The following is a 26,417-nucleotide window of genomic DNA, read 5'->3' on the forward strand; positions in this document are numbered from 1 at the left end:
AAGTAGAAAAATATTCAGAAATATCTCAAATTACTGTGTCCACATCAGCAAACTGTGATACATTTTTCTAATGGCTGCAAGCAGATATGATTCAATGTTACTTATTCTCACTTTAACATTCTTATTGCCATGCTGCCCTGCATCTCAACTCTCCTTTGTAAGGATAACTAAAAGAGACATTCTTCATTTTAGACTCAAATTTACTTCCATCCCACACAAAAACAAACTTTCCTGTCTCTTCTGTTATGGGAAGATGTTGTCTCCTTTTGTCCAAACCAAAAACATGGCCTCTCTTCCTGACTCTCCTCATGGATGTCTAGCTATTAGCTCAAACTCAACATGGCTAAAACAGAGATCTAGCTCTGATGCAGGGAACAGAACCTATGTTTACACCATGCCGCAGTGCAGATTACGGGGGTGTGAACTGCAGAGTGTACCAAAGTGTTGCGGTGTATTTCCTCCATGTAGGTGCTGCTGGCCCAAACTAAAAGATACTTAGTTCGTATTAACACAGTCCTCTTCAAACAAGAGTTTGTTAACACAAGCTAGGTACCTTTAGTTTTAGTTCATGTTAACACCATGCGCACAGGGCAGTTACAGTGCAGAACTCTGGTGTGCACTGCAATTCACCGCCCTGTAGTCCAAACTGCAGAGCCGGGTAGACAAGCCTTTAATCTCCCCCCACAAAACCCTTCCCACTATCTGCTTTCTCAATCACTGTGGACAAGACCAGTATCTTGACTGTCAGTCGGGGTTTGACTAGATTTGACAGTTTCAGATCAACTTGATTTCTGGAGAGAGAAACTGTTTTGCTTCCACATACAAAACTGTTTTTGGTTTCTTTTTTTCAAATTAATTGATGTCTCACCCTCCTCTAATTAATCCACTTTGGAAGCAAGTTACCACATTTGGGATATATTTTCCCACAATAAGGTAGGTGTGGACACATCCCCATTATAATTAAACTGCTCTGCCTCAGCCATCTGCTCCTGGAACTCGGTCCACTGCTGCAACAAAGAAAAGGAGCTCTGCTAGGGTACAAAAATATCAGGGACAATAACAGGACCTCTGGCAGAGCTTGTATGGCCAGTATCTACTATGAGGAGTTGTGCTATATTTTTGAAAGGAAGGCCACCATCAAACACTGGCATGTTGTGGACTTCACTGAGGATGCCCCCATGGACATGAACCAGGATACATAGCAGGAGATTGACCCAGACACCCAGGATCTCTTCAATCCTCTAAAAAGTAAAGCAGAGACAGTACCAAAGACCGAGGAGATCCCTGAATCACAGGTGGAGAGCCAACCTGACTGCTGAAGAGGGGACTTCTTCCAAAAAGTATGATGTGTTATATTACAATACAAATGTGCGGGGTTATTTAAATAACTTTGTTCCGGGTACTGTCAGGGCACCACCATGTTTGGCTAGACTTTCTCCGCCTCCTCAGATTTTAGCTGTGGTGTATTGAAAATTTTGTTAAAACTAAAAGCTCTCACTTTAATTTTTAAGGGATTTCCTGGTCCTGTTTGCAGGCTAAGGAAGCATGTGATCTGAATCAGCCTGAAAGAAGCCAGCCTAGATCAACCTGGATTGAGTTGTGCCTTTCTGCCTGCTTTGTCTCTCTCTCTCTCTGGTTTTCGTTCTTGTGTGCTAGAGTTCTGGATTCTAAGAAAGTAATGTTATGTGGCAACCTTCCAGAAAAACATAAAATACTCTAACTTCTCTGTTGCATCCGATGAAGTGAGCTGTAGCTCACGAAAGCTCATGCTCAAATAAATTGGTTAGTCTCTAAGGTGCCACAAGTCCTCCTTTTCTTTTAACTTCTCTGTGTGTATGCTGAGAACATAACATTACATATCCCCTCTGCCAAATACAGCTGCGCTAGAGAATTTCAAAGCTCCATACAAATTATTCATCTGAAATATCAAATTCTAAAAGCATCAGGAGTAAACGTTCTTGATCCCTGTGACCCTAAGAGCCCCTTTATGCCAACTGGCAAATGGCACATCCAACAAACTGTTGTCACAATATTTAGCCAAACAGCATCATCTAAGGTATCATATCATATAAAAACCGGTGAGACACCCGTCATGGAAATCATTGTGTGACACGTGAATGGGTTGTGTACGAAGAGTTTTGTAGGTATGCTGGTAATATGGTCTTAACACATTGTGAAGGTAGCTGGTAAGTTTATTCTAGAACGTTTCCATTGTAAATCAAGCAAAGGCAGTGCCGGAGACAAGGGAAGTTCATTTGTACCTTTCATTTCTACCTGAATCCACATGAAAAGTAAATTAAGAGGGAGCAAGGATGGCATCAGCTTCCTTCAGCACAACCAGCAAGGGAGAAAAACTTTCTCTGGGAGCATGTTTGTTTGAAAGTCTTCTTGGAGTGAGACCTCCCCAGGTTAGCCCAGCTCGTTGAAGAAAAAGGGCGGAGGGCTGCTTTGCCAGAGAGAGAAACGGGCAGCGGCTGAGGGAGTGAGAGAAATACAGCACACCCCCTGCCTTCGCCCTCTCCCGTCCCTCGGGGTTCACGATTTGACTCCCAACCCGCTCGCAGAGCCAGCGCCCCGCCTGCGACACGTGACCGCCTCCAGCCGCAGCCGCAGCCGCAGGCTCAGCCTCGAACGTTGCCCCGTTGCCCGCGCCTCGCCCCCGCTCCGCGCCCCGCGCGCTGATTGGCCGGGCCGGCGCAGCGTGTCGGCCGGCGCCCCCTTCCCTCTCCCCGCCCCCGGAGCCCAGAGTGGAGCCACGCGCCGGTTACGTACGCAGGCAGAGAGGGCGCTGGAGACGCCGGGGAGCGTTCTGCCCTCCAGCCCGCGGCCAGGGTCGCCTAGGAGACGCGCGGCTCGCGAGCGGCTCCCATGGCTGCGTCGCACCGAGTGGTGCTGGGGCCGCTGGTGGGTTCGATCGACCAGGGCACCAGCTCCACGCGCTTCCTGGTGAGTGACCCGCCCCACGCGGGCTCCGCCTGCGGCTGGGGCGGCGCGGTGCCCTGGCACGGGAGGCCGCCCGCGGCCGGCCGGTGCCCCCTGGCTCTGCCCGCGGCGGCGGCTGCTGCTGCGGCGGCGTCCAGTGCGCCTCTGGTCCCGTGGCGGGGGCCGCCCCCGGGGAGACCCACCGGTCTCTGCTCGGAGACCCGCCGCCCCGCCTGTGGGCATGGGGAGCTGGCCAGCAGCACCTCTGGTAGGCGGCGTGGTAGCCGGGCCTCGTTGGGTATGTCCACACGGAGCCCTGGCTCAGACTCCGGTTTGACCTCCCTTGGAGAGACCAGCAAGCCCTCCCTGCCATCTGCACGTAAATCACTCTGACTCGGACCTGCAGTCCCAGGTGCCTGCTTAGGGGTGGGTCAGAGCCTGAGTCCCCTTGTGAATTGGGTCCAAGCCCTGTCACTTTGCAGGCCGGTGTTACAAGGTCTAGGTAAAAAGAAAAGGAGGACTAAGGTGCCACAAATCCTCCTTTTCTTTTTCGCGGATACAGACTTACACGGCTGCTACTCTGAAAGGTCTACGTAGTGCCCTATGGCTGAGTTAGCAGCACTGTGAGAACTGGGTCTAGCAGTTGTAAACCTAGGTTCACAATGTTGTATGGGTGATCAAGCGTGGGTTTGGAAACACTGGTACACTACCATAGCGCTTGGGTCAATTGACTTAAACTCGTAGGCTTCGGGGCTAAACATTGCAGTGTAGACATTCAGGCTTGGACTGGAGCCTGTACTCTGAGACCCTCCCTTTTTGAGGTGTCTCAGTGTCTGGACTCCAGCCTGAGCCTGAAGGCTACACGGCAGTTTTTAGCCGTGTGAGACCACATCAGCTCTGGGTCCCATGGACCTGGGCTTAGTGTGCAGCGCACCGTTGAATCCACTAGGTGTTTCGCCACTGAGTTCAGAGGCTGCAGGATTCTCCCCATGGCTCTGATTCTCTGCGGCTACATTGCACCTTGTGTTGTTGCTGACACCTACGAAATGTTACTTTTCTGATTTGGAAGTGGCTTACATCCACTGTGAACCTAGCCAATATGTGTGGATGTGAAATGTGTAAACCAGGTGTCCGCACAGAATCCGGTCCCATGGCTTGCCTTAAAGTTACTGATGATGTGTAGTGTAAAATAGCACAGTGACTCAACTGCACTGCCACTCTGAAGCCTGTTTCTGCCTGTATGAATAATGACTCCTGCTAATGCCATGGGTAGGCCCTAATTCTGCGAAGACTTAGCACACACTTAGCTTTACACACTGAGAAGTTCTAGTGACTTAAATGGACTTTTCACAGTGCATAAAGTTTAAGCATATGTGTAAGTCTTTAGTCTACAGGTCTTCGATAGGTCCTCAAATGATAAAGATAATTAAAGGCCCTGGTATGCACCATAGCTTAACTAAAATATATTTGCTCTGAAAGCTAGTGCACAAAGCTTAAGGCCAGTAATGGTTCTTTTATTTTATTTAAAAAGCCAAATTGTGAGTTATTTGTGAGGGTGATTTCCGAATTGGTTGTCAGCTTATTTCCCAGAATTAATTATCAGCTTGTTTCCCAGAGCAGAAAGTGAAACTAAATTGTAGAGAAGGGAATTGTAAAAATAAATTAATGGATTATTTAATAATAACCTCGTTTAATTGCAAAATGGAGGCCCCAGCCATTTGGGTGCTGTTATAATATAAACCTTCATTCAACCTTCCCACCATCACACTGCATGCAGAGCTTCCCTTGAATCTCACTGGTGATCTTATGCAAAAATTGTGGACTCAGCATATTTTTGTGAGTAGGAATGAGTTTTAAATTATGTAAATTGCCTATAAATGTTTTGTTTCTGATCAACAGAGTGGAAGAGTGTTGGACTATTAGAGATCATAGTAGGCTAAAAAAAATGTGGGAACTAATCATACAGAGAGACTGAAACTTACTATATACAAGGTGCTGCCAAATGCACAGAGTATACAAGCTGAGGGGGGGGGGGGGGGGGTGGAATATTCTTGTTCTTGCAGGTTGCCAAAAAAAAATTCCTAAATTGAATCTATTCCATGCAGATGAGTTGCTGAAGAGGGAGACTAGTCTGGAATTGAGTGTCATCTTGACCGATGTGAAAATTTATTTCCCCTTGCCCTTTTCCTTATAGAATTGTCAAATGACAAAATAAAATCTGGGCGTGGAAAGGAATTCTAGACTTGCAGCTGAGGATTGTCCCTTGTGGTGGCAATAGATGCAGCTACCTTGCAAGTGCCAACTAGGAAAATGAAAATATGGAAAAACTTAACCTAATTTCAAGTGTTAATCTGCTTTATTTGTACCAGTAAGTTTATTTGGCAAAAGCTCCTTTTGAGTAGACTTAAGAGACTTACCCAACTTCAAAATTCCCTTTTTTTTTTTTAAATCAACTTTAGTTACATGTAACATGTCAGGTTACTTTATAAGGATTGGAGAAAGTCTGTTTTGTTTTGTTTTTAAATGTCTCCTTTTGACAGCATTTTGTATATAGTCAGACTATCATTCACTCTTGTGAGATTAGTTTCCTCTTCTGGTTGTATTATAAACACACAAAGAAGAGGAAAATATTTTTAAAAAACAGAAGTGTGATTGTAAATTTCCAGGAATATATAGGTGCAGGTGTAGAACCTGCAACCACTCCTAATTCTTTTTTAATTTAAAAAATTGCAAAATGTAGCTGTTTTCTTAAAATAGCGGTGTGATTGAAATATTACAAAAATAAAAAGTGCCATGAACTTGAATGTCAAGAGATCTCCTTTTACCTCAGTGATCAGAGAGTTAACTCATAAACACCAACATTGTGAAAATAGTATAGAGGGACCTATGCTCTACTGCACCATTCGCTCAGAAAAAATGTATATGCATAAAATAACACTAAATGGGGGGGGGGGGGGAGACTTGCTGAGGGAACATACCATTTTACAAGGGAAATGTTTCATGTACCAGTCTACTGTTACAAATCTAGTGTTCTGTTAGTCTGTTTTTTCACTAGATCTAGCCTCTTCTTACCTGTCCACCTTAATGTCTTGGCTTCTATGCTTGTTTTCATCTTCATGTATGTCTTTCCCTATCATTTCCAACTGTTTTTCTTTCTTTTTATGTCTGCATCATCCATCTCAGTAGGAGGCAACAGTTACTTACCTTGCTTATGCCTATTATTAATACAGAAGCACTTGTAGCAGCGGTGTGACTATTACTCTGGCCACGTGATTTTAGGCAACTTCCAAGTGATATTTGCTATTGTCAGGAGTAAAGATATGGTCATGGAGTTAAAATGCTGTGCCATTCTCTTCCTTGGGTGAGTGAGAAGAATGTGTGTGAATCCTACATTGCATTTAAACCTTCTGGATACCACTAAAAGATATTCAAAGCATGGGTGGAAAAATCAGGTAGACAAAACAAATGCTCCTAGATGGATTAAGATGGTACCTTGTGATACGTCCTGACAATTACTTTAGCAAAGCTTTTGACACGGTCTCCCACAGTATTCTTTCCAGCAAGTTAAAGTAGTTTGGGCTGGATGAATGGACTATAAGGTGGATAGAAAGTTGGCTAGATTGTCGGGCTCAAAGGGTAATGATCAATGGCTCCATGTCTAGTTGGCAGCCGGTATCAAGTGGAGTGCCACTAGGGTCATTCCTCGGGCCGGTTTTGTTCAATATCTTCATTAATGATCTGGAGGATGGTGCGGATTGCACCCTCAGCAAGTTTGCAGATGACACTAAACTGGGAGGAGAGGTAGATACGCTGGAGGGTAGGGATAGGATACAGAGGGCCCTAGACCAATTAGAGGATTGGGCCAAAAGAAGTCTGATGAGGTTCAACAAGGACAAGTGCGGAGTCCTGCACTTAGGACGGAAGAATCCCATGCACCGCTACAGACTAGGGACTGAATGGCTCGGCAGCAGTTCTGCGGAAAAGGACCTAGGGGTTACAGTGGACGAGAAGCTGGATATGAGTCAACAGCGTGCCCTTGTTGCCAAGAAGGCCAGTGGCATTTTGGGCTGTATAAGTAGGGGCATTGCCAGCAGATCGGGAGACGTGATCATTCCCCTCTATTTGGCACTGGTGAGGCCTTACCTGGAGTCCTGTGTCCAGTTTTGTGCCCCACGCTGCAAGAAGGATGTGGAAAAATTGGAAAGAGTCCAGCGGAGGGCAACAAAAATGATTAGGGGACTGGAACGCATGACTTATGAGGAGAGGCTGAGGGAACTGGGATTGTTTAGTCTGCGGAAGAGAAGAATGAGGGGGATTTGATAGCTGCTTTCAACTACCTGAAAGGGGGTTCCAAAGAGGATGGATCTAGACTGTTCTCAGTGGTAGCAGATGACAGAACGAGGAGTAATGGTCTCAAGTTGCAGTGGGGGAGGTTTAGGTTGGATATTAGGAAAAACTTTTTCACTAGGAGGGTAGGGAAGCACTGGACTGAGTTACCTAGGGAGGTGGTGGAATCTCTTTTTTTAGAGGTTTTTAAGGTCAAGCTTAACGAAGTCCTGGCTGGGATGATTTAGTTGGGGATTGGTCCTGCTTTGAGCAAGTGGTTGGACTAGAAGACCTTCTGAGGTCCCTTCCAACCCTGATATTCTATGATTCTATGAAAAGGAAAAATAAAGTAAAATTTAGCACAACTGCAGACTGTCACCTTTTGTCCCTTAAACTTATTTCATTCTTTGTCAGTAGGTACTTTCTTTGTGTCTGTCAAGTGGCAGCCCTGGAAGCAATAGTTTATGGGGGAGGACTTTTTAGTCCCTCCCCTTTTTACCAAAAATCCTAGCTGTTTGACTTCAAACACCCTTTTCTACCTCTTTTTAGAGGCTGATGATTAAGTTTTTATGAGGGTTTTGTTTTCTTTGCCAAACGGCAAAAGGCACAACTTAAACCAACAAAACTGGTTTAACTTAAAAACAAAACTTTTTCAGAATAACAGGGAGAATCACATTAAAACAAAAGAAATGGCATATCTAACATATTGCTTGACACACCTTAGAGATTTTTTTTTGTAAATATGACTTCATTAAATTTGTTGCAGCATTGACTGTACAGCTATACAATTAAAGATGTATGCAATAAAATTGTTTAAGGGAGAATGCTGGTTTAATTTTTCAATAATTTGTTGTAAGACTACCTGTACATGACGAGAGCTTTGCAACACCTTTAACCAGACTTTTGTGATTAAATCTCAGTGTTAGTAAAGTAGAAACTACATATAGACAATGCTATACAAGAGAGCATGGAGATATATAAAGTATCTTAGAGGTCACCAAGGGATCATCAAACTAGCATTTTTTTGCACTGGAACTTCCTCAGGGAAGGATTTCCCTCGCCCTGTGATAGGTAGATTCAAGAAACTGGTAAACTTTATTCACTGCAAGGAATATTCACCCTCTCATCCTTCCAATGCTCAGCCTGTGTCACATCCCTCCTCTTGTCTCCAATTCCTTCCTCAGTTATAGTCTGTAATCCTGGTTTGAAAGATGTTACAGAACTCACCAGGCAGATGTTACATTGGCATTTCAATAATTTAGTGTTTTATCAGGTGTTCCATAGCAGGATGGGCATTCAGCAGTCTTTTCTGCATATGGTGGTTACTGTCCCCTGTACAATCTAACCCCTGACTTTCCAGACTCTGGGGCTCAACTTTATCTCAAAACCTAGCATTTTAAATGCCCGTTTGATCTTATCTATGACCTAGTCACCCAAAGGTTCAAAGTGACTGAATCTTAGTTTGCATGTCAGTTATTCCTGGCTGAAGCAGTTAGCTTGAGCCAAATCTGGTCTCTTTTTTTGGGCAACACTATTCTATCCTGTTGTCCAGCTGAAATTACATGTAGAGGCTGTAAGTAATCCCTCAAGGGGTTGGGGAGAATTTCCTCACCACAGACATTCTGTTGGGCTGTTATAATAGCTGGTCTCTCATGAATCCCAGTGCAGGGCATCTGTCAGGAAGGCAGAGCTGTAATGCATGCCACAATGGTCACTGGCAGCGTTGGGCTGACTGCTATAACTCAAAGCAGCCCCGAGGAGTGCTCAAGTTTTGCTGGCAACTGTCTTGCCCCAGGATATATTGTGTCAATGTTTGACTTTGTTTTTGTTTTGTTTTTCGATATACCATTGCAAGAGGTGTATGTTAATGTCATGCTGTACAGTAACCTATTACATTGCAAATGGCTCCAAAGCTATTTCCTTATATCATGTTAGTCCCTGCCATAATTTAATGCCATGTATTGCATCAAGAGAAGCAAAACAGTGTCACAGGTACTAAGTCCATAGTCTCTGTAAGCAAAATGACAAATACAGCACTAAAACAACTGACCAGTTTGTTCTCTCACACTGTTACCTTCCACTTCTGTATAGAAAGATTTTGACTTACTCTTGGCACATTAGTTTATGCTGCTTCTCCATTCTTATTTATACCTTTGGTGACTAAACTTTGTAATGGAATTCAGTGTGTGTGTGTGTGCTGGGAATTGAATGAGCACATAAGTCTGTGTATTGCAAAATGACTGCAGACGTCGAGTAGTAAGAAGTTTTATGTGGCTGCTAAGTGCACATTCAGGCCAAAATGAACTTTTGATTGCTCTTGCCTGAGATCATCTGAATCAGTGGGGGAGGAAAACTGATTGGGGGAAGGGACAGGAACTGTCTCAAAAACCTGGTTTTATTTTTGGCTTACCTGCATCACTGATATCAGAACAGATTTTGTCAGTCTGGCTTGTTTTTTCTGTTTTGTTAAGTATTGGTCTGGTGTCTAAAGCATGTTTTGGTTTTGCTCCATGTGTTAGGAGGTTAGGATTGCTATATAGGAATGGATTGTTTTCATTTGTTTTCAGGTTTTTGATCTCTCTGTCTCTGGTAGAGACAGCGTCTGCTGCTTTGGTTGAGATTGTGCTAGAAGTAGACTGAATGCATCTAAGGAGACCAGAGGGAACACTTACCCAGTTGTGCTCTGTCAGTATTCTGGCAGGTGTTCTCTGTAGGGATGATATTTGATTGCAGTGGTGGAGGATTTCTATTGAGAATTTGTCCCAGTTGATGACAGCATCCTAGTGGTGGTAAATAGTTATGTGAGAACCAACACCAAGGCTGGCAAAATGGGGATGAGCGTGCTGCATTCCAACTACTTCAGCCCTCATTGGCTTGGGAGTGAAAGCTTTGCCTGGCTTAACGTGCTGCCATTAAGCTGTCTGAGTGACTTCACCCATTTGTGCCAGCATCCTTCTTAGCTGAAAGAAAGACAGGAATACGCTGTCCTCCATTTGGGAGTGTGTATGAATGTTGCTAATGTGCCAAAAGGTGTAGTCTGATCTTAGTGAAATAAATGCTTAGCAAATGGTTTTGTTACTCGGCTTTTGACTTTTTTTTTTTTTTTTAAAATTCTTTGTATCTCTTTCCTCTTGATGTGCACACACAAGCCCTTGTAATCATTAATGGAAGCTGGATTGGTGCACTGAGGAAGAAATTATTTATATTGTCATAGCACCTAGAAGTCCTGATGCCAGGCACTGTACAAATATGTAGTATAGACAGTCCCTTCCTGTCCTGAAGAGTTTAGTGTAGCTTAATGCTAAGACTGAACAGGTAGATGAAACAGAAGATGGGTAGATAGAGGGAAGAGGAAGGAAGAGATAACCATAGTATATTTTGTGTAATCTAGCTGTGCATGCCACATTACTAGGCAAGGGGCAAGTTAACAACTGGCAGTGTTCTCTGGCATCATAGCAGAAGTGAGTCTCTGAGCTCAATTTTATCACTTTGGACAGTACAGAAATGAAATCACTTTACCACTTTCATGACTAGCTACTTGATTTGGAAGCATGGGTGGGGATAAAGAAAGTAGCTATAACGTCTAACGTCACTTGGTGTAATTTTACACACAGGCCTAGGTTGCTCAACTAGGGTTGCCAGTTGTCCAGATTTCAACCAGAACAGCTGGTCAAAAATGGTGCTCGGGTCAGCACCATTAAAAGTCCAGTCGGCGATGCAGTGGGGCAAAGCCAGGCTCCCTGCCAGCCCTAGCTCTTCACGGCTCCTGGAAGCACCCAGCATGTCCGGCCCCTAGATGCAAGGGCAGCCATGGGGGCTCCGCCCACTGCCCCCGCTACGACCACTGGCTCCCCAGCTCTCATTGCCTGAGAAACAGAGCCAATGGAGCTGCAGGGGTGGCACGTGCGGGCAGCGTGTAGAGCTGTCTAGCTCCTTTGTCTAGGAGTTGGACATGCTGGCTGCTTCCAGGATCTGCCTGCGGTAAGCACTGCCCATCTGGAGCCTGCACCTCCTCCCACACTGCAACCCCCTTCCCTGCGCCCCCTTCTGCACCCCAAACCACTCCTCCCCACCCCAGAGCCCACACCCCCAGCCATAGCCCTTACTGCACCCCACCCCATTGCCCCAGGTTGGAACCTCCTCCTGCACCCGAAGTCCCTCCAGGAGCCTGCGCCCCTTCCTGCACCCCAAGTCCCTGTTCCCCAGCCCCATCCCAAAGCCCACACTCCCGGCTGGAGCCTGCACCTCAACCCCCTGCCTCAGCCCTGAGCCCCCTCCTGCACTCCAAACCCCTCGGCCCTAGAGCAGAGCCCTCTCCCACACCCTGAATCCCTCATTTCTGGCCCAACCCCAGAGTCCGCACCTCCAACCAGAGCCCTCACCTCCTCCCACACACCAAGCCCCTGCCCCAGCCCAGTGAGAGGGGGGAGAGTGAGCAACGGAGGGAGGGGGGGATGGAGTGAGCAGGGGGCAAGGCCTTGAAGAAGGGGCAGGGCAAGGGTGTTCGGTTTGGTGTGATTAGAAAGTTGGCAACCCTATGCTCAATGGAAATGTAACATACCTTCACTTTGTTATTGTCTCCTCATATATGGTTTATTTAATCCTGTAGGCATAAATTTATTTAATCTGTATCCTTGTTATTTGCAGGTTTTTAATGCGAAAACAGCAGAGCTCCTGAGTCACCATCAAGTAGAAATAAAACAGAAATTCCCTAAAGAAGGGTATGATCTCTGTATATCTTCTGTTCCATTTCTGTCTACCTTTCAATCTGGCAAAAGCCTATTTAATAGGATCTATGTATGCATAATTACACTTGAAGCCTGTTAAGAATATGGAATCAGTTGCTAATGTTTTAGAGTGGTCGGAAAGAATAATTAAATAGATCCTTTTTTTAAAAACAAGACAAAAAACTCCCTCCTTTGTATGGCCTAATGGAAATCTTATTAATTCCTAAAAATGTTTATGAAAGTTCAACCCTCGCAATAGTCACTCACCCATTCTTTCTTCCACTGTCCAGGCTTTCTTAAAATGGTGAAACTATTCTCTTGACTGACTTGCTTATCTTTACATTCTCCAGCTTCACCTATGGAGTCTGCACAACTTATTCTGTAGCTCTAAATTTGCTGTACACTGTTCACTAAGTGTTATCCCTAGACTCTTCTCCCTCTGTACTGAGGCAGTATACATGTATCTATAGAAGATTTTGAAATACCACATTGACTTTTTCTCTAAAAATGTAGACTGACTATTCAAACTATTCTTTTGCTTGATTAAACAAACACTTTCTATATGATACAGAATTAGGTTGGTCATTCTGACATGGAATCAAAGCAAGTTGACTAGAGGGAAAAACTAGCTGAGTTAACTTTTTGATACTCTTTAATATTGTGAACATGTGACTTTATGGCCTGCTCTTAGAATTCATATACAACTCTCCATAAATGTAACATCTGCCTCATGTTTTGGTTCTTTTTTGATTGCTGTCTAATATTTGTTAAAGATGGGTGGAGCAAGATCCAAAGGAAATCTTGCAATCTGTTTATGAATGTGTGGAGAAAACATGTGAGAAATTGAACCAGCTAAACGTAGACATCACCAACATAAAAGGTATTGTTGCAGTTTCTTATGTGTAACTAGTTGCTTTTGAGAACATGCTTTGGGGACTGGGGAAGGTCAGATCATCCAGTAATGAAGCCAGTGATTAGAAAGGAAGTAGGATTTAGCCCCATGTCAAAAAAAGCTCTGCATGTTGGGGAAATAAGATATTGCTGACACTTACTAGCCGTGCATTGTTTTGCCAAATAGACCAAATAAAATTCTCTCCCCGGGGATTGCAAAGAGGTTATGCAGCTAATGGATGAAATACTGATCACATTACACTGCAGTGCCTGCTGTTACAAAACTTCAGTTTCTTTGTTCATGTCTGTTTGTGAAAGTTAAACAGAAGAATAAGAGATGTAGAGCAGAGTTCAGTTTTTTGAAATGAGAGAAAAGTGGTATTCCAAGAATGTAAAAGGCATAAGCCAAAAGGTTTTTATTTTCCTTTCACTTCCTTTTCTTCCTTGCCTGCCCTCTAAAAATCTCTAATGTGTACTTTTCCCCCCTTCCTTTGTTTGTTTTCCAGCTATTGGAGTCAGCAATCAGAGAGAGACAACTGTGGTTTGGGACAAGACAACTGGAGAACCTCTATATGATGCTATTGGTACGTATCACAGTGCCTGCATGGTGTATATGGCTTCTTAAAGTTTATATACTCTTCCTTTCAGTACAGCCTTGCTGCAGTTTTACTTGCAGATTCTTAGAAATCCTATATGAATCTTGTTAGAACCTGCAAATAATAATGACAACTTTTGGTGGCCTTTCCCAAAAATTGCGTGTTTGCAACCACTGATGCTGCAGTTACACAGAAAAATATCCTAGTTAAATATTCTATCACATCACAGTTTAGCTTAATAAATCTTTTAATCAGGCTTCAGCAAAATAGAATGTTGACAGCTTGTGCTTGTCAGAGGTCTGAAGTTCTGCCTTGTCTTTTGCTGTAGAATTGAAGGGTCCTAAGAACTTTCAGAAACCTGAACTTGGCATTGCTTTGAGAGAGGAGATTTAAGTTCTTCCTTCCAAGTAGCTTTTTGTGTTTAATGTTCAAGTGTGTGACGTTTAAGACTTTATCTTAGGTAAAACTGAGCATCAGTAATTCTTTAACACTGTTTACTACTGTAGTTGAGTATTCACCGAGAAATAGTAAATAAACCTATTACTGTATGTACTTTAAGCTTTCTAGTTGAGTGGCCTTGGTCTTCTGGCAAACTATTAAGTATGGTTACTCACTCACTTGTTTGACCTCTGAATTGTTCATTAATAGACTGAGAAACACAAAGTATATCCTTTGTAGCCTCTCTTTGTAGAAAGTCATATTGTGATGTTACAGACCACTTAGCCTTGCAAATAGAATGAGGTTACCTGTCCCTTTTACCTTTTTACAATGATACAGAAATATACATAAGAATATTTCTTTCCTATCAATTTTTTCTTTACTAAAAATATTTTAGTGTGAGTTTCCTGACATTAAGGACTTCAGCAATTTTTAGTAGAAGCTATACAGTTCTGCTGTTCTTTGGCTATGACAAATAGCAAATGGTGGTTGAATTATTGTAAATGTTTTGTCTGTGTGATCTATTTTGGTTTGTAGTGTGGCTTGACCTGAGAACCCAGCCAACAGTTGAGAGACTTCTTAAAATAATTCCAGGGGAAAATAAATCCTTTTTTAAGGTAAGGGATTTTTCTAGAATATCCAGTTAGTAATGCTTTAAATTAAGATTTCCAAATAGTCTCCGTGTGTGTTAATGATTTTCTATTTGAAGTCTTGGGCATTATGTACCAGATGCCTGTCTTAAACCCACTAAACTCAGAGTTAGGGCTTCCACTAGAATAGGAGTTAATATGGTCTTCAACCCACTTTCCCATCCTACGTTTGTCATATTAAATAATTATTAGAGTAACTTTTAATTTATAGCATTAATTTAATATGGCTAATTTGAGAGTTGAGAAGCGGTTTCACTAGAGTCCATCTTCCTTTCACATTCAGCTTTTAACCTGGTGGCTGTATGCTGGCCAAATGATGTCCAGCTTCTTTGTTCTATAGCCACACCTGGTAGGAGTGGGTCAGTGAACCAGCGTATCAGCTTGCTTGTCTATAAAGCTACAAATGTAACTGAAAGTTCATCCTTTCAGTGTCAGGTTGCTCATTGCAACATCAGTGTTTGCTGTCTTACCCCAAGCAGCTATCGCATACGATGTCTGCATATGCCTTTATCTTGTTGCCACGTAAAAGGTCTTTGAACCGTAAACTGATCAGTTGTTGTGATCGTTGTTCATAGGCATGTTGGTCTTTGGCTTTGATGTGTGAGGGTTTTACGGTATTGGGAATGCTTGGTCTTTTTTAAAAAAGAAGAAAAATAAGGTTTAAATAAAGAATCTTGAGTTTCCTTTCTCTTTCCCTAACTTCATAGACAAGTACAGTAGTCACTGGAGGGGATTAGCTCATGGCATGTCCTAAATGACCCTCACTCTTGCAGACTAGGACTGGCCTTCCGCTTAGCACGTATTTCAGTGCAGTGAAACTTCGATGGCTCCTAGACAACGTGGAAGAGATCAGGCAAGCTGTTCGTGATGGGCGAGCTATGTTTGGTACTATTGATTCATGGCTTATATGGGTATGTGTATGGGGGTTCTTTTTTAAAAAAAAGTTTTTTGTACAACAGATTTTCATTGTACACCTCTATACCAACTGTTAATAAAGGAATTCTCTGGAGGTCACATAACCAGAACTATATCTGTTGTGGAACTTGTGTGGCTACAAGCAACGTTTAAAAAAGAAATGTGTTTTAAAAAAAAAAAAAAAAAAATCTGCTGCCTTAGAATATATGGGTGGAGGAAAAATTAAAACTTACATAAAATTTAGACTGGTAACCTTTCATAATCCCCGTTTTGTGTACATGCATTATATATTCTGTCCATTATGGATATCCTGGTCTTGCTCTTCATTCACGTAGTGCAAAGATATCAAAGTTCCGACTTATCTCAGGGGTGCAAAAATACTATTTCTATTTCTCAAAATACTTTATTGATTTCATTCTTACTAACTATAAAACCGACTATTAAACTGTGGCTTTTCAAACTTTCACCAGTTACTGGTGGGCTAGTAACTGGATTATTTTGTTTGAACTGTTGACTAATTTTTTTTTATTATTATTTTTTACTAATCTTCTTGGTTGCTTTTTCCAGAGTTTGACAGGTGGGAAGAATGGAGGTGTTCATTGTACAGATATCACCAATGCCAGTAGAACAATGTTGTTCAACATTCATTCCTTGGAGTGGGATTCTGAACTCTGCCAGTAAGTCTAATTTTTCATTTAAATCTGTTGAAATAGCTGTATTAGTCAATGATGTGTAAAGACAGACACTAATTGTGCTTTTCAAAATAAGAATCTTCCATCAATGCTTGTCTGGTCACATTTGTGACCAAGAAGAGCGATTAGTTGCATTTATTATGGATATAACAATTAGGGTTTATTCTCTCTAAATAGCTACATAACTACTGTTTGGATTAATGAAAAGGCCAGATCTTTCTAGATTGAAAACCTGGTACACAGAAGTGATTTAAATATTAATAGTTTCCCTTTAATTTCTGAGTTACCCAACTATTCCTTCAGCACGTTTCACAAGTATAGTGCAAAATGGTAGTCTCATTGCTTTAAATTAAATTCTTTGATACCCCAGCATGTATTCACTTTATTTTATTTCAAAATAGGAATGATTTTCCAAATGTAAAAATGGAGTTGGATCTGTCCATGAAATGCTCAACAAAGCAAATATTGCTTCATAACTCAAACATTCCAATGCCCTCCCACATCTTACTAGGAAAGACATTAGGTCATGATCTAAGATATGGCCATCAAAGTTCCCTTTATATTATGTTTAATTTGTCTCAAAGTAGAAAATGTAAAAATAATTTCCCTAGCATAACTAAATGCAAAATATATTTTTTTTTCAGTTTTTTTGATGTTCCTATGGAAATACTTCCAAAAGTGCGGAGTTCCTCTGAGATTTATGGTTTGATGGTATGTTTTCTCAAAGATATAGCTATTGGGGCAGGGGGGTGGATTGAAAGACTTTACGCTGATTAAAAGCAAGCTAATGGCTCTCTAGTTTTCTAGAACAACGTGGGTTGCTTTATCAAACGGTATGAATCCAATGTCAGCATCTGTTAGCCTTTTTAATAGTATGTATGTCAAATTAAGATAATTTTTTAGATAACGGCACTCTTGATGAGTGTCAAACTAGTAAAACTCAGTTGGAAAGGTTTTTTTGAGACTAGTAAATATCTGATTCTTATTGCAAACTACTTATTCAATTTTGATAAGTAGCTGGTGAATTAATCTATGAGCAGCAGATTAAAAGTAATAAGATAGCTTCAAATAGTGCCCTTCCTGGGGCCACCATCCAGTGCTCCTAGAACAGCCAAAACTCCCATGGGCAGCTTCCATGTGAGTCTTCCTGGTGGCAGGAATGCTGGGTAAATCCCATTCAGCGTTGCATCCCTGTGGGATTGAGTAAAGGATTTGGTAGGGTTCTGTGGGAGTTGGAAGAAATGCAGATTCCATCTTGTATTTCCTCCTTTTGAGAAGTAAATTCTAGTTGCTTGTGTGTCAGTAAAGTTTGTTACAAAAACATGTTGGAGCATTGTTGATGTGTTTGTAATCAAACAGTGCTTTTAGAGCACCTGCAGAGACTTTCCCCAGGAGTGATTGCTGAACTGTGTTCATGCAGTTGAAAAGAGGTGGAGCTTACTTGCAGAACTTAGTAACAGAACTTCATGGCTGGATGAAGGCTGCAGGACAGGATCCTGTTTACCTGTTGGGAACTTATTTTGCTTTGAAGGGTGTCCTTTTATGTTAACTCCAGAAAAAGATTCTGGATTGTTCTTAATTTTAAAACCCCAACTTGTAGCTTTTTATTTTTTTTTTTAACCAGGTTCTAAATGTGCTTGCTACTAGGAATCTTAGTTGGCGTCTGCTAATTTGAAGGGATTAGATCAGAGTGAATTTTATTCTGATTTGAACCAATGCAGCAACTGGAAGAAGAGATAAAGCCGTTCATGGGAAATGAGACAGGATAGCTGATTATGAACTTTTTTGTCTTTCTCCTTCCTACCTATTATTATTTTCTTGCTGACTGTAGAAAATGTGCCCTAGCCTGGTGAGTAGAGACATTCATTAGGCTGTCCACAAGTTTGTCTCATCCATTCTGTTCAGATACAGTGCATTTCCATTTACTTAGAGGCATGCAACATAACATTTGTAAAACTAGCAGATCCAGCTAGTGTCTCCAGATTGAGACACTGCAGTTAAGTGGCCAGTGTTACTAGTATGTTTGCATAAATTTCGAAGACTTGACAATTTCATATTTATAAAGAGAAACAGGTATGTCTGGCTTTGTAGTGAGAACAACACATGGTATTTCAGTGCAATAGAAATAAGGTTTGTAATGTTTGTTTAAATAAATTTTTAATATAAAACTATCAAAAAGCCCAATCAGTTAAAATGGGAGTTGTGGAAACTACTGAAATTTCCTAATTGGAAATGCACTGTCATGTCTTATGCATGACCTCAATGAAAATGTATGGTCACAGTTCAAGAAAGAACCTACTAGTTAATAAAAGCAAAGGATATTTTAAGTAGGACTGATTCCTGGTGATGCCTGTAGTCATTTACAGGAATACAGCTGAAGAATCTTTCTAGCACATGGTTGTTTTTGTGAAGTGCTGCTTAAATTGAAAACACTGTGTGGTCTTAAAATAGGACCTCTGTTATTGTTTACTTGTTAAATCAGGTTACCATAATCACTTGTAATAGGAAAGTGCCTGATCATAGTACCTAGTTGAACCTTATTGTTACAGGCCACATGCTAGCATACCACAAATGATGGCCTGTTTCTTATTTTAACAAGATTGCTTTTTATTTTAACTATATATGGAAAACTAACAACTAAAACTGGATTCTGGATTCCTCCATCTTAGGTTATGGAGTAAATGCACAAAGCTTGCTGTTTATTGTTTTGATCTTAGACCTGATTTGATGGATTAAACAGAGGTCCTATTCACACAAGAATTCAAACCAAGCTGCTGTAGCAATCCAAATTTCTCCTGTAAGCACTAGGACCTGCTCTGTCCCTTAACTGGAAGGCATCACTCTGCCTCAGTGCTTCTCTCTTGTATTTTACCGAGGGGAGGAAGCCACTTACCACATGGGGAATGTTGCTTTGGGAGGTGGATTACCTACGTTGATGGCAAAATGCCTTCTGTCGATGTAGAAAATATCTATGCAACAATGGTACGGTTGCTCCTGTAGTATAGAGATTCCCTGAGAAGGCTATTTTCTGGTGACAATAGCCAATGGGAATTATCTGCGTTACTGTGTTAGATGTAACTGACTGACTGGTGGAGGAATAAGTTGGAGTAGCTTTGAAGAGATGTCATTGTGATATAAAGTGAAGTCAATGGGAGCTGGACCAAGTAATGTAGCTCTCAGTGACACTTGATGGGTTCCTGAGAGTGGAAAGATCTTTATCTCAAAATTAGTGAGCAGACTGTTGATCTATAAATGCCATTTTTATCAATCACAGTTGTTACACCATATGGCATTGACAGTAAAATGAAAAAGTGTAAAACCACAAACAAGTAGAAAGAGTTTACAATGTTTTTACAGAGCGCCTCTGAATGAAAGGAAAAGTGTTGTTACAAGCTGGCTTCTTCAATGTAATATCTTGCTTGTGCCAAGAGGCAACTTTTCAGTATTGTTGAAACTTTCATCAAAGCACAGTTTTTCTTTTAAATGCTACCTTTATTTTATTTTTTTAATTTTTAAAGGCAGTCTTTTGAAATGGCAGTGTCATGCCTTGTTTTTTAACTTACTACCAATTCTGGTATGAGGACTCTTTTCTGCAGCTGTTTCTGTCCCCACCTGAAGCATGCATATCTCCATTAAAAACTGAAGAGTGTCTTTCCTTCATTGCTTAAATGTTACAATAATTGATAAGCAAGCAGTGTGAAATAAACTGAAGTTTGTGTTCTGTATTTTTGTTAGAAATCTGGAGCCCTGACAGGTGTGCCAATTTCTGGGGTGAGTTCTTTTCCAATTTGAATTCTGGCATGAGGACTTGGGTCTGCTTGGAGAGACCCTCACTGGATATAACTTAAAAATAAACTAATTATTTTAGAAAATCAAGTTGTATTTGCAACAAAATTCTTTCATTTTAAGCAAGTACAGTATACTTACACTAATAATGAAGACTATTGTGAATTAATTAATTAAGGCCTGATCATGCAAACAAGTACAGTAAAACCTCAGAGTTACAAACTTCAGAAGTACAAACTGACCAGTGAACCATATACCTCATTTGGAACCAGAATGAGGAGCCAGGCAGCAGCAGAGACGCCCCCCCCACCCCCCCCAAAAAAAAAAAAAAAAAAAAAAGCAAATACAGTACAGTACTGTGTTTAACGTAAACTACAGGGAAAAGGGGGGTGTGGAAACAGCATTTTTTCTTCTGCATAGTAAAGTTTCAAAGCTGTATTAAGTCAATGTTCAGCTGTAAACTTTTGAAAGAACATCCATAATGTTTTGTTCAGAGTTATGAACATTTCAGAGTTACATAAAATCTCCATCCCCTGAGGTATTCATAACTCTGAGGTTCTACTGGATGTTAGCAATTTAACTCTCACAAATAGTCCCATGGAAATCTAGGACACTTCACAGTAAGTAAACATCATAAATGGATAACTCATCAGAAAATGAAAGCTAGCCATATAACAACCAGATCTACATGTACAAATCTTGAAGTGAGCTGAGAATTTAACCAGTAATGTCAAACACATGCAGATATTGCACTTGATCACACTTGCTAAATTAATTGTTACCATAGCTGGTGGTACTAATTGGCACTTTTTGTTGGCGGTTTCAGTAGAGGGGAGAAGGAATGAATATACATGAAGACTGTGCTTGTGTTCACTACCTTCTCATTTACAGTGTACACAGTTGACCCAAATTGGGATTATAAGCCTAGAAGAAATTGATTTAAGGTTATTGTTGTTACACAGTGATTCATATGCACTTCTTTGCTAAGAACATGTCTATCCTTTCAGTGCCTGGGTGACCAATCTGCTGCTCTAGTTGGACAAATGTGTTTCAAGGATGGACAAGCAAAAAATACGTAAGTTAGCACAACAATATTGAAAGCAAATATTAGATCATCTTTGTCTAGTCCTGAATGTAGGGGGTGTTGTGAAAGCTGGATAAGGTTATAAAGGCTAAACACTAACAGTTTGTGAACACGAGTGTCTGCAATTCCTTCTTTTTTAAAAAAGATATTAAATGGCAAAAAAAATCAATTCTGTTAAGGTTGCCTGGCAATAGCTCATGCCCTTCCAGAATGTCTACTTCAACAAAACTCATACTTGTGAAAACCAGGAAATATTTAGTTAAAGTAAATGCCCATTCAGCCTTAACTCTGCCCTCTTCGAGTGATGCCCCTGTAAGCCCATGTATTTGCACTCTGCTTTTGCCCTGTACTGAACAGGAGCTACCTATGCCTGCTCTACACTCACACACTTAACCTACTCCAGAGAAAGACCACCACGCCTACTAAAGTCCTTCAACCCCTTCATCCTTATGGATACAATACCATCAAATACTGGCCTTCGCTTTATCCATCACTATACTCTCAGACTACTCTTATCTCCCACCTAACTGCTAACAGTCCCCCCGGCAAGACCTCCCCATGCTCTGCTAGTGACATAACCTACACAGCGCAGCATTGAAATGGGGCGTACTGGATATCCCAAGTTACATGTTGTGTTGCTTCCCAGGATTATGAAGCACCTCCTTACTACCTGCCCTTAGCACGCAGAATCCTTGTGTGTGCCTGCTGTGAGTCAGCTCCCTGCCTCCACTGGCAACACAAGTATAGGCACAGGCCATAGGCAACACAAGTTCTCTACTCTCAGCCCACACGGGCTCCACTATCCCTCTGTAGGTTAGCCACAGGCACATTCCAATTATCTACCTGGATTTTACACTGGACATTTGCAGTATTCACATTTTCCAAAAACTCAGTGCATCCCAGGATACCAGATACCCCTCGGATTGCTGCTCCACTTAACACGCAGCACTTGGATAAGTCTATAGTGAAAACAAGTAAAAGTTTATTTAATGGAGTTAGAGATTCAAGTGGTAGCAAGTAGAAATATTGGAAACAATAGTTGCATATAAAATAAAAGAGCACGCACTCTAGAACCTAGACTGACTTAACTAGTTACTGTCATGACTTACAGTGAAAAGCTCTATCAAAATCCTTCCAGTGTATTACAGCCAACCTTGGCTGTGATTGCCATTCATGAGACAAGCCATGCTGTTAGCTTGGCTTATCAGTGCAAACATCCAGGGTGTTTCCCTGTACCTAGAGTTATCCCCTCCATCCCCCCTCCCCAAAAAAACAAAAAACCCTGTTGTCCTTACTCGTAAACAGGATGCCTGCCGCTCCTGCTGGTTGTGGTTTCCTTTTGTGTCCCTTTCTTGTCAATTGCTAATCAAGAGCTTGTGAATTCAGCTCAAATTGAAGATAGGCCTGCATTGTGAAACAGACCACACAATATGCACATGACCAGCCCCAGAGAGATAAGTGTCTCTTTCCTCCTACCTAACAGGAGCATGTTTATCCCCTTCTGGGATGTGCCTTAGCTCTCATACCTTAAGAACATATTTTTCAATACAGATACATAATTCCCTCAACATTACATATACACATATATTTTTGCAATGATTATGAAACCAGTTGGCGACTGGTTCTTGGTAGATACCTCACATGCTGCCTTCTGGTAAATATAATTGTACATATATCTAACCTATAGGATCCCAATATGTACCCCCCTCTGTCAGTTGACCATGAACCTCTTGCTACTGCATATGTGTCGCTTTTTCCTTTTGACTCTTACACACAGGGATCAGAGAAGGGGCTTGCTCACATACCCGCCGAGGGCCATAGCCCCGATCACCACAAATTGCAATCCCATCTCTTTAAAGGCACTCCAGCTTATTCCTCAACCATTTAGTCAGCTACATCTAACACAGCGAATGCAGATAATTCCCAGTGGTTATTGACTGTTCCAGGGGGACAGAGTTAAAGTTGCATGGACATTTACCTTAACTCAGTATTTCCTGTTTCAGAGTAACAGCCGTGTTAGTCTGTATTCGCAAAAAGAAAAGGAGTACTTCCTGTTTCTCATAAGTTTGAGTTCTGCTGACTTAGACACTCTGGAGGAGCACAAGCTATGTTTGGGCAACCTTCACTCTAAGTTAATGAAGCTTTTTGCTGTTTGTTTTCCTAGGGTTTTGTTTTGTTTTTCGTTTTTAAAAGAAAAATGTTGATAGGCACCTGTAATTATCACATCGGTGTGCGGTTCAAGGACACATCTGTGGAGAGGTAATAAGTGCTCGCACTTACAAATGCTTTTTGTCAGTAGATCTCGAGGGAAAGTTATTTTTCTCCTTGTATAGATGAAACTATAGGGGAAACTGAGACACAGAGGTGACCTGACTTGGCCACAGTCACCCAGCAGGCCAGTGACGGAGCCAAGAATAGTCTGAGTCCCTGCCATGGGGGGTCTACACATCCAGCTGCAGCATAGGAGGCTCAGTGGTGTGAAGTGGCCCTTTCATTTCAATTAGATGTTCTTAGCTGAATGAGAATACCCCACGGAGATGAATATAGCCTACAGCAATACGGCTTGGAGACATGTACTCATCTGAGTGGGTGTTACCATCCCCCTCCACAGTGCAAGGGAGCCTATGATATGCATAAAGAAAAGGAGTACTTGTGGCACCTTAGAGACTAACCAATTTATTTGAGCATGAGCTTTCGTGAGCTACAGCTCACTTCATCGGATGCATACCGTGGAAACTGCAGCAGACTTTATATACACACAGAGAATATGAAACAATACCTCCTCCCACCCCACTGTCCTGCTGGTAATAGCTTATCTAAAGTGATCATCAGGTTGGGCCATTTCCAGCACAAATCCAGGTTTTCTCACCCTCCACCCTCCCCCCACACAAATTCACTCTCCTGCTGGTGATAGCCCATCCAAAGTGACAACTCTTTACACAATGTGCATGATAATCAAGTTGGGCCATTTCCAGCACAAATCCAGGTTTTCTCACCCTCCACCCTCCCGCCACACAAATTCACTCTCCTGCTGGTGATAGCCCATCCAAAGTGACAACTCTTTACACAATGTGCATGATAATCAAGTTGGGCCATTTCCTGCACAAATCCAGGTTCTCTCACCCCCCTCCCAAAAACCACACACACACACTCACTCTCCTGCTGGTAATAGCTCATCCAAACTGACCACTCTCCAAGTTTAAATCCAAGTTAAACCAGAACATCTGGGGGGGGGGGGTACATTATGTAAAGAGTTGTCACTTTGGATGGGCTATCACCAGCAGGAGAGTGAATTTGTGTCGGGGGGTGGAGGGTGAGAAAACCTGGATTTGTGCTGGAAATGGCCCAACCTGATGATCACTTTAGATAAGCTATTACCAGCAGGACAGTGGGGTGGGAGGAGGTATTGTTTCATATTCTCTGTGTGTATATAAAGTCTGCTGCAGTTTCCACGGTATGCATCCGATGAAGTGAGCTGTAGCTCACGAAAACTCATGCTTAAATAAATTGGTTAGTCTCTAAGGTGCCACAAGTACTCCTTTTCTTTTTGCGAATACAGACTAACACGGCTGTTACTCTGAAACCTATGATATGCATATATCCTCACCCCAGTCTCAGCAGTGTTGTCTTGATGCATTCTCCAAGCATGCTTGTTCTAAGCTTACTCCACCCAGAGAGGCAGGGCTTCCTCACATCCAGTCTGACATTGGTGGGTGGGGAGGATAGAGATTCCTAGAGGGATAAGCCTCCCACATATCCCTACTCACATGCAGGTGGGGGCAGGCAGAGGGGCTCAGACACCCTCAGGAGTACTAGCCCACTAGATCTCTGCTCACACAGGGGTGTGGAAAGGGTCAGATTCAGTAGCTGGGCAGAGGCCATTTCATCTCCAACTCACAAAGTGGGTCAGGCAGAGGAGCTCAGATTCCCCCTCAAAATAGCAGTGTATCTGTAGACAGCCACTTGGGCTAGCTGCTCTGAGTACAGTCCTGAGCCAACCTCCTAATGCAAAATAGGTTTTTCACACAATATAAGAAAGTGTGCTCATTGCTAGTTGCAATTTGCTCATATCCTTTCCTTAGTAATCGCCACTTTTACCATCTGTTATACTCTAAGTTACCATTTAACTCTCTTCTACTTTACTGGAACACAAAATGATCTACGTTACTGACATGAGAATTTTTTAACCTGTAAGAGCTTTTTTACAAATGCAGAGACTAAAAAATAATTTATTTTCTGGATGCATTTTACTTATCTCGTATGTATATATCAATTGTTTTGTCAAAATATACCTCTGAAATACTTCATGCGTTACTATTTTAAGCTAACATGTTGCCTGCATGTTTGTTACAAAGGAATTTCTCACTGTTTTTAATTACACATTATGAAAATCTACTGTCGTTTATCTGAAGGGTTTTTTATAAACGTGTTTGTCAGCTTCATGCTTTCGTAGAGAATTTGAAAATGTGCCACTCCCATTGTGTGGTGTTTCTGAAAATGTTCTCTCTAGTGAAAGTCTCTTGTAGCAGGGTGGATTTGATTTAAATCATGATTTAAATCACTAGTCAGAAAGACTTGATTTAATCATGGTTTTCTACATAAAAGTGCATTCTTGTTGGTTGTTATAACCTTAATACATATTATTCTTCACAACTCAGAGATAGATGTAGGTTTCATTTTCAGAAGGTACACACTATACATTTTTAAACAGTGATTTATTTTGAAAACTTTTCAGATTAGTTTTATAGCTATATCAGAAAATGAATTATTATTTGGTTATTTCCTTTACCAAAGGTAATTGAAGCAGATATTTATGAAGTTATTGGGAGGTGAACTATCTCCAATTCAACAGGCTAATCATTAATATTTGGAGGATTTTCTTGCCATGCTGTATTAGGAGGAGAACATCACCAGACAGACATTTAAATTGTTTTATTTAACTGAAACAACAATGTTAAGTATTCTGGATTTTTTTTCTTCAACAGCAAACATATAATATTTTAACAAAACAAGCATATGTCTCTCACATTTATCTCAAGACTTCTTCTCCTTGTCCAGATCTATTCCACCCCCAACAATCTTGAATTTTTTGAAACTTTGCACTTTTAGAGCGGTAGGGGATTGACGCTGTGTACACAAATTTGCAGCGGGACAATAGGGTTGAGGTCTGTTTGTTTATTTTATTTAAAAACATTTTTTGCTGTTAACAAGCATGTTACCTCTGGAGACACAAATGGACAGTTTGAGAACTGCAAAACTAAGCATCTCGGATGGTATCTTCTAGATCAGGGATCAGCAACCTTTGGCATGCGGCATCCTGGCGGGCCGGGCCGGTTTGTTTACCTGCCGTGTCCACAGATTCGGTCGACTGCAGCTCCCACTGGCCATGG

The 26,417-nt window shown here is 41.7% G+C and overlaps 1 protein-coding gene across 3 annotated transcripts in view; it reads left to right on the forward strand.

Moving 5' to 3' along the window:
• Window positions 1-2,723: 2,723 nt before the first annotated feature.
• GK (glycerol kinase) overlaps window positions 2,724-26,417 on the forward strand; it is a 46,394-nt gene continuing 22,700 nt past the window's right edge. The window contains exons 1-10 of one of the 3 annotated variants that reach the window (XM_073357779.1): window positions 2,725-2,946; window positions 11,896-11,969; window positions 12,749-12,855; window positions 13,373-13,450; window positions 14,438-14,517; window positions 15,324-15,461; window positions 16,033-16,142; window positions 16,802-16,868; window positions 19,893-19,928; window positions 20,951-21,018. In XM_073357779.1, coding sequence (XP_073213880.1) covers window positions 2,869-2,946; window positions 11,896-11,969; window positions 12,749-12,855; window positions 13,373-13,450; window positions 14,438-14,517; window positions 15,324-15,461; window positions 16,033-16,142; window positions 16,802-16,868; window positions 19,893-19,928; window positions 20,951-21,018 — 836 coding nt within the window. In that variant the 5' untranslated portion in view covers window positions 2,725-2,868. Of the gene's footprint in view, window positions 2,947-11,895; window positions 11,970-12,748; window positions 12,856-13,372; window positions 13,451-14,437; window positions 14,518-15,323; window positions 15,462-16,032; window positions 16,143-16,801; window positions 16,869-19,892; window positions 19,929-20,950; window positions 21,019-26,417 lie in introns of all 3 variants that reach the window. The other 2 variants (XM_073357782.1, XM_073357793.1) reach the window with 2 other exon arrangements.

The sequence above is a fragment of the Lepidochelys kempii genome, chromosome 1 (assembly GCF_965140265.1).
Source record: "Lepidochelys kempii isolate rLepKem1 chromosome 1, rLepKem1.hap2, whole genome shotgun sequence".
NCBI classification, from domain to species: domain Eukaryota; kingdom Metazoa; phylum Chordata; order Testudines; family Cheloniidae; genus Lepidochelys; species Lepidochelys kempii.